At 46.1% G+C, this 14,415-nt stretch overlaps 1 protein-coding gene across 9 annotated transcripts in view; it reads right to left on the bottom strand.

Moving 5' to 3' along the window:
- The window catches only part of LOC140385765 (KH domain-containing, RNA-binding, signal transduction-associated protein 3-like), a 260,916-nt gene that overhangs the window by 172,217 nt on the left and 74,284 nt on the right, over nucleotides 1–14,415 (bottom strand). For all 9 annotated transcript variants that reach the window (XR_011933463.1, XM_072468259.1, XM_072468258.1 and 6 more), the window contains one exon: nucleotides 6,460–6,578. Coding sequence is in view for 8 of the 9 variants with exons in the window: in XM_072468259.1 (XP_072324360.1) it covers nucleotides 6,460–6,578 (119 nt within the window). In the remaining variant the exon portion in view is untranslated. The remainder of the gene's footprint in view (nucleotides 1–6,459; nucleotides 6,579–14,415) is intronic.

Here is a 14,415-nt window from a genome sequence, read left to right as displayed (position 1 = left end):
TTCACTGCGTAAAAAAATTCTCCTCATATCATTTTTGCTTCTTTTACTAAATACTTTAAATCTGTGCTTTGTCGTTCTCCATCCTTTCACAAGTGGGAACAGTTTTTCACTATCTACTTTGTCCAGACACCTCAATATTTTGAACATCTTTATCAAATCTCCTCTCGATAAGCTTTTCTCCAAGGCAAACAGTCCTAACTTCTCCAATCTATCATCAAAAGCTGAAGTTCCCATCCCTGGAACAATTCTCATGATTCTTTTCTGTACCTTCTCCAATGCCTTCAATAAGTAGCTACCAGAAATGGATGTGATACTCCAGCTGAGGTCGAACTCGTGACTTGTACAAATTCAATGTAATCTCCATACTGTTGTATTCTATGTCCTTAGAAAGGCCAAGGGTAGTATAGGTTTTATTAACTGCTCTCTCAACCTATCCTGCTAACTTCAATTACTTATACACATATACAATTACTTATACACATATATCCCTCTGCTTTCCCACCCCTTTTTGAATTGTACCCTTTATTTTATTTTGTCTCTCCATGTTCTTCCCACCAAGATGAATCATGTCATGCTTTATTGCATTGAACATCACCTGCCTGGCCATTCCACCAATTCGTCTATGTCCCTTTGAAGTTCTAAACTATCGTCCTCACAGTTCACAATACTTCATGGTTTTGTATCATCCGCAAACTTTGAACCTGTGCCCTGTACATCAAGGGTAGGACATTAGGAAAAGCAAGGTTCCCAACACTGACCCCTGGGGGGGCGGGGGGTCTCCATTATTAGTCTTCCCCTAGCAGGAAACACATCCATGAACCACTACCCTCAGTTTCCTGTCACTTATGCAATTCTGACCCATATTGCCAGTGTCCCTTTTATTTCAAGAGCTATAACCATGTTCACAAGTTTGATGTGTCGCATTGCATCAAACACCTTTTGAAAGTCCATGTGCACAACATCACAAGCATCATCCTCATCAACCCTTTGTTACCTCCTGAAAAAAAAACTTTTCCCTTAAGAAATCTATGTTGCCTTTCCTTAATAAACCCATATTTTTCCATGCGCCCATTAATTTTGTCCCAAATTATTGTTTCCAGAAGTTTCCCCACCAAAGTTAAACTGACTGGCTTGAAATTGCTGGACTCATCCTTATACCCTTTTTTTGAACAGCTGGGTAACATTTGCAATTGTACAGTCCTCTGGGACCAAGGCTGAGTCTAGGGCAGGGCACCTGTATTTCCACTCTCACTTTCTTCAGTATCCTTAGATGCATCTCATCCAGTCCAGGTGCCTTATCAAAGTACAGATAACCTAAGCTTCTCCTCCTTTTCATTTTTTAAACCAATCTAGTGTCTGAATTATCTCCTCTTATGGCATCATCATCTTTGGTAAAGACCAATGCAAAGCATTTTAGTGCCTTAGCAATGCCCTCCACCTCCATGTTTAAATCCCACTTTTGGTCCCTAATAGGCCCTACTCCTTTTACCACCCTCTTACATGCCGGTTTGCTTCTTCACCTCTCCTCTGCACCTTCTGCTTTCAGCTTGGTTTTCAACTGTATGTTCTATCTGCCACCTGTCATAAGCGCACTTTTGCTTCTTTATCTTAATTTCTATTTCCTTTTGTCATCCAGGGAGCTTTGGATTTGTTTGGTTTACATCAATTACCTCAAAAGGAAATTGGATAGGTACTCTGGCTCATACCGATTGGCTTGAAGGGCCAAATGGCCTACTCCTGCTCCTAGTTTCTATGTCTATGTTTTTGTAGGCACCCTTGCAAATACCAGCACACTGCCAGCATTCTGTTGTCCCAATTTTGGGGGGACTAGTTTTCTGAAGGAATGAAGGGAATTTCTTATAGCAACATCAGGATTAATATGCGACACGTGAACAAATAAGTAAATGGCACAATAATCCAGAATCTCGTGACTTCTTGAGCCCACTAGATTTTAAACCCTATGTGGCCCTAGTATTATGGGTCAGGGTTTAGAGAATCCCAAAGTGTATCATGGAGTTCACCTGACCCACAACCTTTAATAGATTGTGGTATGGGGAGCACACGGCCCTCACTACAGGTATGGTATAGCAGAAAATGGACCAGTGGTTTTTAAAACAAAACAATGTTTATTCCATGAACTCAAGTTAACCTTTTTAAAACAAACAGTGAATATCTTAGCAACCAGTAAATCAAATACACCCCCAAAGAATACAACACTAAGTAATCTGTATGCTGTTCTTTTAACATCCAAAAGACTTAACAAATCTCCAAACAGGAGCACATCAAGGTTTACATTCAAGACTGAAAACATTTATACTTCTTCTGAATTCACCAAATGATCCATAGATAGGTTTTGGATGGCAAAGATCAACAGCAGTGCAGCTCACAGACACACCCAAGCTTTTCTCAAACTGAAACTAAAAAAAGCAGAAGTAGAGCTCAGCTCCACCCACACTCTGACATCACTCCAGTAACATGAGCAGCTCCATTTCTTAAAGGTACATTTCTTAAACACCCATTTCTTAAAGGGTGACACTAGCATTTAAAGATTAAAGACAATTGGGTATTTCAGATGAATTTTACCACTTGAAATAATATTCTTGATATCACTAAAATTTCTATGTCTTAGAATAACTTGTTTCAAAATGAAAAAGATAAAATTTTATGTTCAACATATTAAAACAATGAATCAAGGACACTGCTAGTTTTATACAGCAGGCACTTTGAACCTTGGGAATAAAATCCATCAAGTTTTATTTTAAAGAATCAGACTAAAGCAAAAATATATAGTAGGTGCGATTTAACGTCCATGTTGTGTCCAGCTTGGAACAGTGCGTGCCAGGGAAGTCTGAAATCGGATTCCACGCCGGGCACCAATCGGGTCACGATCTAACTGGCCGCTCTGATTGGCAGGTTCCGGATTCTGCCCAGGCATGGCGAGACACCAATTGAAATCAAGTAAGGGCAATCTCCATCTCTTTAGTGAGATGGAAGCCCAATTGAACAGCCTCCCAGGAACTAAACAGCTCTCCCGCGAGTGGTCACACAGGTGACAGAGCCAGTTCGTGGTTATATGCTGAAGGTCACTTTAACTCCCTCTGGCTGGACAGCTGAAGGATATTGCTAAGAAGGAACTGGCATTATTAATTAGTCATGTTAGCACTTCACAGCTCTCAAGTGCATTCTCATGGGTACACATGTCATGTCTCAGATGGGTTTTATTGCCTAGCATTCCAATCAAACTGTGAGGACTGTACACTTTGCCCGAACCCTGGGGGCATCAACACCACAGAGGCAGCAGCCAACCATCAAACGCCCAAGAGTTGGGCTTCAGCACTAGGAATATGAATATCCCCGCAACCGGAGCTTGTGTGTGGATTGTGTAGACGTGTGGGGTGGTGGTGCAGTGTTGACGCGGGCTCGAGGCTGCTCCCCAAATGCAGGAGGCCACAGCACACCCTGCAGACCTGGCCGTCCATCAGGCCGGGGAGAGACCTAGAGGGGGACACCAATGACAACCCAAGATATACAGGCACTGTTGGTCATTCGGGGAGATGATGGACAACATGTGCCGCAGGAGGTACCGTCTCAACAAGGAGATGGTGCAGCACCTGTGCCATGTCCTTGCGGACTTGGCTCCCTGTGGACGCGAAGGACACCGCAGTCCTGAACCTTTATGCAACCGGTTCATTCTAGTGCTCAAGCGGGGACCTGTGCAGCATTTCAGAAGCTACAGTTCACAAGTGCATCTGTGAGGTCACAGACGCCCTGTACGCCCGGGCAGCTGACTATATCAACTTTTAGCTGGATCAAACGTTATCAAGATACCCAGGAAGCAGAATTCTCCACCATTGCCAGAATGCCCCAGGTCAAGGGGTTAATTGATGGCATGCATGCCGCCTTATGCGCACTGGGGCATCAGGGAGTGCCCTTCATCAAGAGGCAGGAATTCCACCCCCTGAATGTTCAACTAGCATGTGACCGCCCCATCTTCGGAGCATGCACGTGTGCATGCTTCCCTGCAAGTGTGCATGACAGCTACATCCTGGAACACTTGGAGAACCCTGGCGTCTTAGAGGACCACCCCAGGATGACGGGGTGGCTCATTTGTAAAATAAATTTAGAGTACCCAATTATTTTTCTTTTCCAATTAAGGGGCAATTTAGCATGGCCAATCCACTTCAGCACATCTTTGGGTTGTGGGGGTGAAACCCACGCAGACACAGACAGTGATCCAGGGCCGGGATTCGAACCCGGGTCCTCAGCACCGTAGTCCCAGTGCTAACCACTGCGCCACATGCCGCCTGGACGGGTTGGCTCTTGGGGGACAAGAGGTACCTGTTGAGGTCCTGGCTAATGAATCCAGTGCGGAGGCCAGAGACCAATGTCAATACACAACATAACAAGGTCCATGTTGCCACCTATCTATGCCGTCAGTGAGAGATGCATCGGACTGCTCAAAATGCGGTTCCGATGCCTGGGCCGCTCAGGTGATGCACTGTAGTATGGCCCCCAAAGGGTCTCCTGATTTGTGGGAGCCTGCTGTGCCCTCCACAACCTGGCACAGCAGCGGACGACATGCTGAAGGAGTAGGAAGGACATCGGCTTCGTCTGAGGAGGATGAGCCGGCAAGGAAGGGTTGGAGGATGAATCCGGGAAGGATCTGCAGGAGCAGCGAGTGGAAGGGCTAGTGACCGCGACCACCCAGCATTGCCGGAGGACCGGGGAGGCCCACATTCTCGCCCGCTTCTCACAAGACGAGGCTTTGTCCGTCAGCTCACCCCCTATTCATCCCCAAATCCCTCCACTAACCCATTCCCCGACCCTCCCAGGTACCTCCTGAGTCGGCACTGACAGCGGGTCAATATACCAGGCAGGAGACTGATGAGCCTCACCAGGCTATCATCAGTCTATGCGTGGGTAGCACAGTAGCACAGTGGTTAGCACTGTTGCTTCAAAGCTCCAGGGTCGGGAGGTTCGATTCCCAGTTTGGGTCACTGTCTGTGCAGAGTCTGCACGCTCTTCCTCGTATCTGCGTAGCTTTCCTTCGGGTGCTCCGGTTTCCCCCACAATCCAAAGATTTGCAGGTTAGGTTGGATCAGTCATACTAAATTGTCCCATAGTGCCCAAAGATGTCTAGGTTGGGTGGGGTTACAGGGATAGGGTGGAAGAATGGGCCTAGATAGAGTGCTCTTTCGAAGGGTCAGTGCAGACTCGATGGTCCGAATGGCCTCTTTCTGCACTGCAGGAATTCTATCACTCTGATATCAAACAGCACTATGTCAAGGACAGTTTACAGGCCAGATCATTTCAGGTGCATGCTGCTGCTAATCAAGACTTGACACAAGTATGCCCAGGCCAATCAATTAACAGATGTGCCATTCCTTTCTCATTTAGTTCTTTTTAAAATCAATCGAGCAATCACATCATGTCCAATGTCAAACTACTTTGATTATTCTTCCCCATTCAAATATTGGAAGAAGCAAGATAACAGCAAAGTATTTGAATAATACTTGAATATATGAAATCAGCAAAATAATCCTTAAAACAATCCTTTTGCCAATTTTAATATTTTTCTAACAGGAAACATAATACTGAATTCGATAAGAACCCACAACAGATTGTTTTCTTCCCAAATGAGGGGTGTTCAGGCCAAGCATATAGCATGTCCAACGTGCTACCCTATCTGTTCACACTGTGAATCAAATAAGCTGGTAGGTTATCGTTATGAAATCTCACTGCTGTTATGTGTATTCCAACCTGAAACACTGGTTTCACGCGTTTAGTTTTTTTTGGATATTAGTGAGAAAACATCTGCGGAAACAGTGAGAACTCAAACCTCGCTTTCATTAGACAACAAGTAATTATTAAAGTAGAAGAAAATGAAATACTACAAAGAACAATATTGTACTTCGGCACATTAACAGTAAGCACTTAGTCTGGAAATCATTTTCCCCCTTAATCCTAAACAGTAGAGACCCCTCAATTTTCTAAACAATAACCATAAATTTATTGATCAAACCTAGGCAATGACTATCACACTATATGCCCCAAGTGACCAGGACTTGGGCATGGTCCTTGGTTCAGCAAAGAAAACGATCTTTTGCTCAAACTGGCTTTTGCCTTCAGCACTTCATCTCTAGCTGAGCTGTTTCCCCGAGGCTGACTTCTTCTCTCTTGCTGTTGTTTCTTCAACACCTCATCTGTGACTAGCCTGCTTGCTGGCTTATAGCACTGACTACTAAATGTATCAATTGCAAAGAACATCCTGTTCCTTTCTATTCCTTTCTTTTCCTTGGTTGCTGCCCAGACATAGTTTGATTTTACATGCAGTTTTTTTACATACATAGCAGTTTGATTTTGCAAAAAGTACATTCATTTTCACTGCATCCTACCATTTCACTTGAGAACACTAAATGATCAGTCAAATTTAAAAATGTATTCAATGAGGTTCCTTACCTTAGGGAATTGCTTTACAGGAATTAACACCTTTTGAGCCAACTTCATGTTTTTGTTACTGACCACATCCACAAACTTTTCTTCATCGCTTGCCTCTCCTGCTTCTATTTTGGTTATTTCTACAATGGAAAAACAAAGATCACAATAGGTATGTATTCGAACCTCTGACTGACATTAAAAAGGAAGAGAGAGAGGTCAAAGTGAACATAGGCCCCTTAGAAAATTAATCTGGGGAGATAGTTATGGGGAACAAGGAAGTGGAAGAGGAGTCAAACATATTTTGCATCAGTCTTTACGGTGGAAGATACTTCAAACATCTCATTAATATTAAGAATATGGGACAGAAATTAAATACCATCACTAGAGAAGTAGTATTAGAGAAACTAATGGGACTAAAGGCAATTAAGTCCTCTGACAATGATGGCTTGCAGCCTCGGATCCTAAAATAAGTAGCTACAAAGATTGTGGATGCGTCGGTTGTAATTTTCCAAAAATACTTGGATTCTGGAGAAGTACCAGAGGATAGGAAAACTGCCAATGTGACACCCCTATTCAAAAAGAGGGAGGGAGGCAAAAAGCAGGTAACTATAGGCTGATTAGCCTAACATCTATAGTTGAAAAAAATGTTGGAATCAATTACTAAAGAAATAATAGCAACACATTTGGAAAATCATAATCTAATCAAACAGTCAGTCAGCATGGCTTCATGAAGGGAAATTATGTCGATTTTATTAGAATTTTGAGGCAGTCTCAACCAGAATGAATAGGGAGGAAATCAGTAGACGTGTTGTATTTGGACTTCAAGAAGGTACCTCACAAAAGGTCAAATCAGAAGATAAGAGCCCATTGTGTTGGAAGGAGTATATTGGCATGGATAGAGATTTGGTTAATGAGCAGGAAAGAACGAGTGGTGTTTCACAGGGAACTGGTGAGACCATAATTGGCGTACTGGTGAGCAGTTTTGGTCTCCATATTGAAGGAAAGATTCTTTTTTGGAGGCAGTTCAGAGAAGGTTCACAAGGATGATCCCGGTATGAAGGGTTTGTCTTATGACAAAGGTCTCCTTACTGAAGGAAATATACTAGGCAGGATTTTCCGTTGCCCGATGCCGAAATCATAAAATTCGGCGATCAGGCAGAGAATCGATTCCGAAGCTGGAATCGGAGCCGGCGCCAGTTTGACGCCCATTTGCGATTCTCCGCAATCCGATTCACCATGTCCGCTATCCGGGAGAAGGGGGGGTACACATCGAGTTGCGTGTACCAATTTATGGTTTGGCTGTAGTCTACAACCATCCGGTTCTTTTCCCCGGTCCTGATGACCACTACTTGAGCTCTCCAGGGGCTATTACTGGCCTCGATGACCCCCTCCCTCAAGAGCCGCTGGACCTCTAACTTGATAAAAGTCCTGTCCTGGGCACTCTACCACCTGCTCCTGGTGGCGACGGGTTTACAGTCGGCGGTGAGGTTCGCGAAGAGCGGGGGAGGTGCGACCTTAAGAGTCGCGAGGCTACATACGGTGAGAGGGGGTAGGGGCCCGCCGAACTTCAGGGTCAGGCTCCTGAGGTTGCACTGGAAGTTCAGTCCCAACAGGAGAGGAGCGCAGAGGTCGGGGAGGACATATAGTTTGAAATTGGTGTACTCGACCCCCTGTATCACGAGGTTCGCGACACAGTACCCCCGGATCTACACCAAATGTGATCCAGGAGCGAGGGAGATTGTTTAGAATGTGGGGGAAATTTGGAGAGAACAGCGCCTTACCGTGTCTGGATGTACAAAGCTCTCCGTGCTCCCAGCGTCAAACAGGCAGGACGTTTCGTGCCCATTGACCCGGACTGTCATCATAGAGTTCCTGAGGTGCTTGGGCCATGACTAGTCGAGGGTGACAGCACCGAGCTGCGGGTAACCGGCGTGGTCAGAGGTGGTGGGGTGGTCCCAAGATGGCTGCGCCCGTCGGTCGCACGTGTCAGGTGGCGTTGGAGATGGTGGCCCCCATCGGTCGCACGTGTCGGGCGGCGTTGAAGATGGCGCCCCCCACGAGTCGCACGTGTTGGGTAGGGTTAGGATGGTGGCCCCCCCATGGACAGCATGAGGCTGATGACGCGTCCGAAGGGAGAGGTACCGGCAGGCATGCAGCCACGCTGCAGGGTCTGCGGGCCTGTGAGTCTGAAAGACGGGCCTGTGATTTAGAAGATTTGGATCTGGCCAGGCAGACTTTGGCAAAGTGTCCTTTCTTGCCGCAGTCGCTACAGGTCCCGTTCCGAGCCGGGCAACACTGCCGGAGGTGCTGGTTCTGGCCGCAGAAATAGCAGGGCAGCCCCCTGGGTTGGGCGGGCAGCCGCGCGGCACAGGCCTGGGGCACCCTCTGATAGGGTGTCCACGAGGGGATCGCGTGGTCGGAGGGGAAAGCATTGAGGCTCTGAAACGCTACTTCTAAGGAGGTGGATAGTTTTACCATCTCTTCTAGGTCGAGGGCGCCTTTGTCGAGCAAGCCCTGTCTGACATAGTTGGACCGGACCCCAACCACATAGGTGTCCCGGATGGTGAGTTCCATATGCTGAGAGGCAGTGACGTCCTTATAATTGCAATTTCGAGCGAGTATCTTCAGGTCGCGTAGGTATAGCTCCAGCGATTCCCTGGGCGTTGACGACGAGTGGTGAGGAGATGCCGCGCGAACACTTCGTTCACCGGCCTCACGTGCTGCCTTTTCAGGATCGCGACCATGTCTGCGTACGTGGTCACGTCCTCGATCTGCACGGAGATTCTGTGGCTCACCCGGGCGAGGACGAGGCGGCAAGGTAGGCCTCAAAACAGCAGAGCCAGTGCGAAAAAATTCCTTTGGCTTCTGCTGCCTGAGGGTCGGGTTCCAGTCAATCAGGTTTGAGGGCTGCTTCCACAGCGATATTGTAGCTGATTTAATTGATGCGACCATCAATTCACATGAGACGGAGAGTTGAAGTGATCAGTGGTTTTAATCAGCTAGAACTGTGCCTGCCTGCGACTGCTCTGTACTGAGTGCCTCCTACAGGCTGCAGATCTATAAGCCTTCTCCGAGGGGGCGGAGCCAGAGGCGGAGCCCACAAGGGCACCAACATAATACAATGTAATGTAACACAATGGTGAATGGTAGCAGTAATACATTCACCGCAATCTCATGTGGTGCAAAGGCTGTTGGGAGGCCGAGGGGAGGTCTCTCCCAACAGCGTCCCACTCCGATTCCGGAGGGAGGCAGCCAGTAAATCACGTCCATAGGATTAAGGGGTTTGACAGAGTAAATGTGGAGGATGTTTACCTCATGGGAGAGTCTAGGACCAGAGGGCATAGTTTCAGAATAAAGCTGTGCCAATTTAAGATTGAGAGGGTTGTGAGTCTTTGGAACTCCTTGTCAAAGAGCTGTGGGGGCCGAGTCCTTGTGTATATTTAAGGCTGAGATTGATAAGATTCTTGATCAGTAAGAGAATAGAGGGTTACAGGGAAAGGGCAGGAAAGTGGACGTGAAGAATGGTGGGAAGAATGTTGGATCAACCACTATCCCATTGAATGGCGGAGCAGGCTCGAGCGGCTGAACGGTCTACTCCTGTTCGATATGGTCTTAAAGTGGTTCAAATCCTATGTGTAACACACACTGGCAGTAACACAGAAAATGAACAAGATAAACATCATCTAAATAAACTTGGGGCATTTGGTCTACCGTTTCTAGCTAAAAAAAAATTCAACGTAGAGCAATTTCACTAAACCTTCCTTTGTTGACTGGCTGTAAGCTTCTTGTAAAATCAATCTGTGTAACATTAATCCAGGTTCTAATAGGTTGCATGTGCCCAGTGCACAAACTAGCTCTAATTGTCAGTAAGGTGGAATGAGCAGGGCTACAAAAAGATGCAAGGGAAGTCGCTCACACAGAGACCCAGTGCACACAATGGACGAAGCGGCTTCCTTCAGTGCTGTAACAAATCTGAGATTCTTGTCATGTGTGAGTCCCTTTAAGAAGTGTGTTTTATCAAATGGCTGCAGTGATGTCATTGCGTGGGTGGAGCTGAAATGTGATTCTGTCTTTCACATTTTAGGTAGTTGGGGTGCTGCATTCAAACCAAGGAGGTGTTCTCCCTTTCTCTCTGCCTACTAAAGAATGTCTCCAGATCACTTGATGATTTCAAAGTAATACCTGTTTCTGTAGAGAATTCATAAGAACTAGGAACAGGAGTAGGCCATCTGGCCCCTCGAGCCTGCTCCGCCATTTAATGAGATCATGGCTGATCGTTGTGGACTCAGCTCCACTCTCCGGCCCTTACACCATATCCCCGAATCCCATTATTCTTTAGAAAGGTATCTATCTTTTTCTTTAAAAAGTTTAAAAAAGGAGCCTCAACTGCTTCACTGGGAAAGGAATTCCAGAGATTCACAACCCTTTGGGTGAAGAAGTTCCTCCTACACTCCGTCCTAAATCTACCTCCCCTTATTTTGAGGCTATGCCCCCTAGTTCTGCTTTCCCCGACCAGTGGAAACAACCTGCCCGCATCTATCCTATCTACTCCCTTCATAATTTTATATGTCTCAATAAGACCCCCCCGCATCCTTCTAAACTCCAATGAGTACAGTCCCAGTCTACTCAACCTCTCGTCATAATCTAATCCCCTCAACTCTGGGATCAACCTAGTGAATCTCCTCTGCACTCCCTCCAGTGCCAATATGTCCTTTCTCAGGTAAGGAGACCAAAACTGAACACAATACTCCAGATGTGGCCTCACCAACACCCTATACAATTGCAGCATAACCTCACTAGTCTTGAACTCCATCCCTCTAGCAATGAAAGACAAAACTCGATTAGCCTTCTTAATCACCTGTTGCACCTGCTCACCAACTTTTTGCGACTCGTGCACCAGCAAACCCAGGTCCCTCTGCACAGCAGCATGTTTTAACATCTTACCGTTTAAATAATAATCCATTCTGCTGTTATTCCTCCCAAAATGGATAGCCTCACACTTGGCAACATTGAATTCCATCTGCCAGACCCTAGCCCATTCACCTAACCTATCCAAATCCTTCTGCAGACTTCCGGTATCCTCTGCCCTTTTTGCTTTACCACTCAAATTCAAACCTGCTGTCTTTGCTAAAAAGGGTATTTGACTTATGGGTATTGCTCAATTTCCTATAGAGTATTGTATCTCTGGGGAGTATCAGTGTTGGTAGTTGATAAGATGTTTACTGTGTGTTTATAAATTGTTAACTGGATTCATAGAATACACATCGTTTTTGTGTAAACATACTTTAGATCGTTGTTGCAATACACCTGTAAAGTGGGCCCTTGTGCTCCCCATAACCAAAATCTATTCAAAAGGTTGGGTCAGGTGAACTCCATGATATACTTTGGTGTCCTCTAAACCTTGGCCCATAAAATTCTGTTAACTGCCAATCTTCCAGAGCGTCCAGAGTGTGAAAATTAACAAAACATTTTGCCTCGTAACATAAGAAAAACACAGATGCTTCAGAAGTCTGAGAGGGTTGAAACACAACTGACTAGTGCTCGCTTTCCAGGAATTGACAGGTGCTGCCTCCTGTGCCTGAGCTGGCAGTTTATTGCCCATGTGAGGGTTAAAGCAGTTTTTTCACTGTCTGGCTGGACTGCTCTCTAGCTTCCAGGCAGGGGACTCTCTTTTGAAGGTCTGCAGTGAGGGGGTGGGTCTCTTTATTTAGAAGGTCTCTTTATTTATGGCGTCTCAGTTGGCGGGTGGGGGGGAAAGAGAGAGTGGGGCACGTCAAGTCACTTCTGTATTGGAGGGCGTCAGCCGCTGAACCGCCACTCAAAATGATGGCCCGATAGCAGGATTCCCTCAAAAATCTGCATGCCAAAGGATTTGGAGTCACTTCCTGATTTGCACTCACTATCAGGTGTAATTCAGCTCTGGCGGGAGAACATAGTGGGGGGAATCTCCGTTGCCCAGCTCCGATATTGTACTAGCCGATCGGGCGGAGAATCCCTTTTGACGGTCCGCCCCCTCCAAAACGACATCATTGGGGAGTACGCCGCAAGCCATTGGGACAGCCTCAGGATATCACCTGAAGGCCGTCCCCGATGGGCTGAGTTCCCGACGGCGTGGGACACGTGCTCTTGAGTTTTCGCCAACCTCGCACGGCAGCTGCGGACTGTGTCTAGCGCTGCCACAGTCGGGGGAGGGGGGCACTATCTGGCAGGCCGGGTCCGCACGTGTTGTAAGGTGCGACCGCTGCAGGCCGTCGCCGCGCGCATGCGTGGCCACGGACCTGGCAATTCTCCGGCTGTTTATGTCGGGGGAGGTTTTACATGGCACGTCCCCCCCACTGGGCGGAGCATCGGTGTGGAGGCGCCGCCAACATTTTCATCGCAAAGCTAGACAGTTGTCCGGACATAGTCTCAAAATTGGCAAATCCAGCCCATAGTCTCCCAAACAGAGAATCCCGGCCAGTATGTCTTATTTCCTGAATTTCCTGGTTGATGAGTACATTAATAAATGCATCGTTAACATGCTATTATTATTTCATGTACGGTCTGGTTGTCAATTCTGTTATGGGCAAGGATTTAGAGAACCCCAAAGTGGAGCATGGAGTTCACCGGACCCACAACGTTTAATAGATTGTGGTATGGGGAGCACACGGCCCACTCTACAGGAGTGGTACAGCAGAAATGGAAAAGTAATTTTTTAAAGCAAAACAATGTTTATTCTATGAACTCAAGTTAACATTTTTGAAACATAGTGAACATCTTAGCAACCATTAATTCAAATACAACTCCCAAAGAATACAACACTATGCAATCCTTTAAGCTTTCCTTTTAACATCCGTAAGACTTAAAACACCTTTTACCAGAAGCACATCAGGTTAAAGTCACTACTGTTATTAGTTTTAAATCACCAGGATCAAATTACAGTCTTTAGATTACAGAGAGAGATTCATACACCTTCTGGCTGTGACTGCAGCGATCCAGCTCTGAAAACGAAACTAAAACACACCATGCAGCAAACAGCCTAAAACGAACGTAAAAAGCTGACAGACAGCCCAGCTCAAACCACTCTCTGACATCACTGCAGTAATAAACACCCATTTCTTAAAGGTACTCTCACTACAGATATGTATATACACACCCATTTATAAACACCCATTTCGTGAAGGTACTCTCACATGACAATTGTAATAAAACTAATAAAGATAACCGGAGAGATAAATAAAATGAAAGTGATCAGATTTCAAACAATCGAGTTGGTAAGATTACCAATTTTATACCACTACTGCTTAATTAAGGCATGCTAATCTTATTTAAATGCTTAGGAAATTCTGATGTGACATTTCATTGATATATTTTTCAAAATGACATTGTAATGAGAACATATCTACTCAGACGATTTTGTGGCTAAAAGATACTGGGTGCGATTTAACCAAAATATTTCTTCGTGTCATTTAGGGCGCGATTGGTTGGGTGTTTATCGATGGACAATTCGCAAGATAGCGGCCCCTATGTAACAACTCTTGGTACTGAACATTAGCCCCCACGAGCGTCTCGCAATTATTGGCTGTCTCGCTGTCTTATTCACCAGACTCCCACCTCAGCGTCCCAGAGATCAGAGTCCTCACTCACACTGAAGAATGGGCCCTGATAATTGCAGGGTTCTCGGAGGAGGGAGCAGTCACTGACAGCGAAGTTGGCCTGTGCCACAAAGTTAAGGATGCACTGCCCCTTCACCCAAATGATCTGTTTCAAGTGATTGTTCATGACAGACAAAATGATCATTCCCTTTCATTGACCACATGTCCACCGTTTTGCAGGAATGCCACCTGATGGGGCCGAGCCATCAGGACTCGACCCCCTCCGCCACCCAAAAGAACACCTCGGAGAGAGCTCCGATGAGGCTTCCATCGAGGCATTACAGCTATCACCCCACCTTCCACCAGTGGAGAAATATACAACTCGGTGGGCGACATAAGTGGC

The sequence above is a fragment of the Scyliorhinus torazame genome, chromosome 11 (genome assembly GCF_047496885.1).
Source record: "Scyliorhinus torazame isolate Kashiwa2021f chromosome 11, sScyTor2.1, whole genome shotgun sequence".
NCBI classification, from domain to species: Eukaryota; Metazoa; Chordata; class Chondrichthyes; order Carcharhiniformes; family Scyliorhinidae; genus Scyliorhinus; species Scyliorhinus torazame.
The sequence above is the reverse complement of the archived record's forward strand: the minus strand, read 5'-3'. Positions and strand labels throughout refer to the sequence as shown.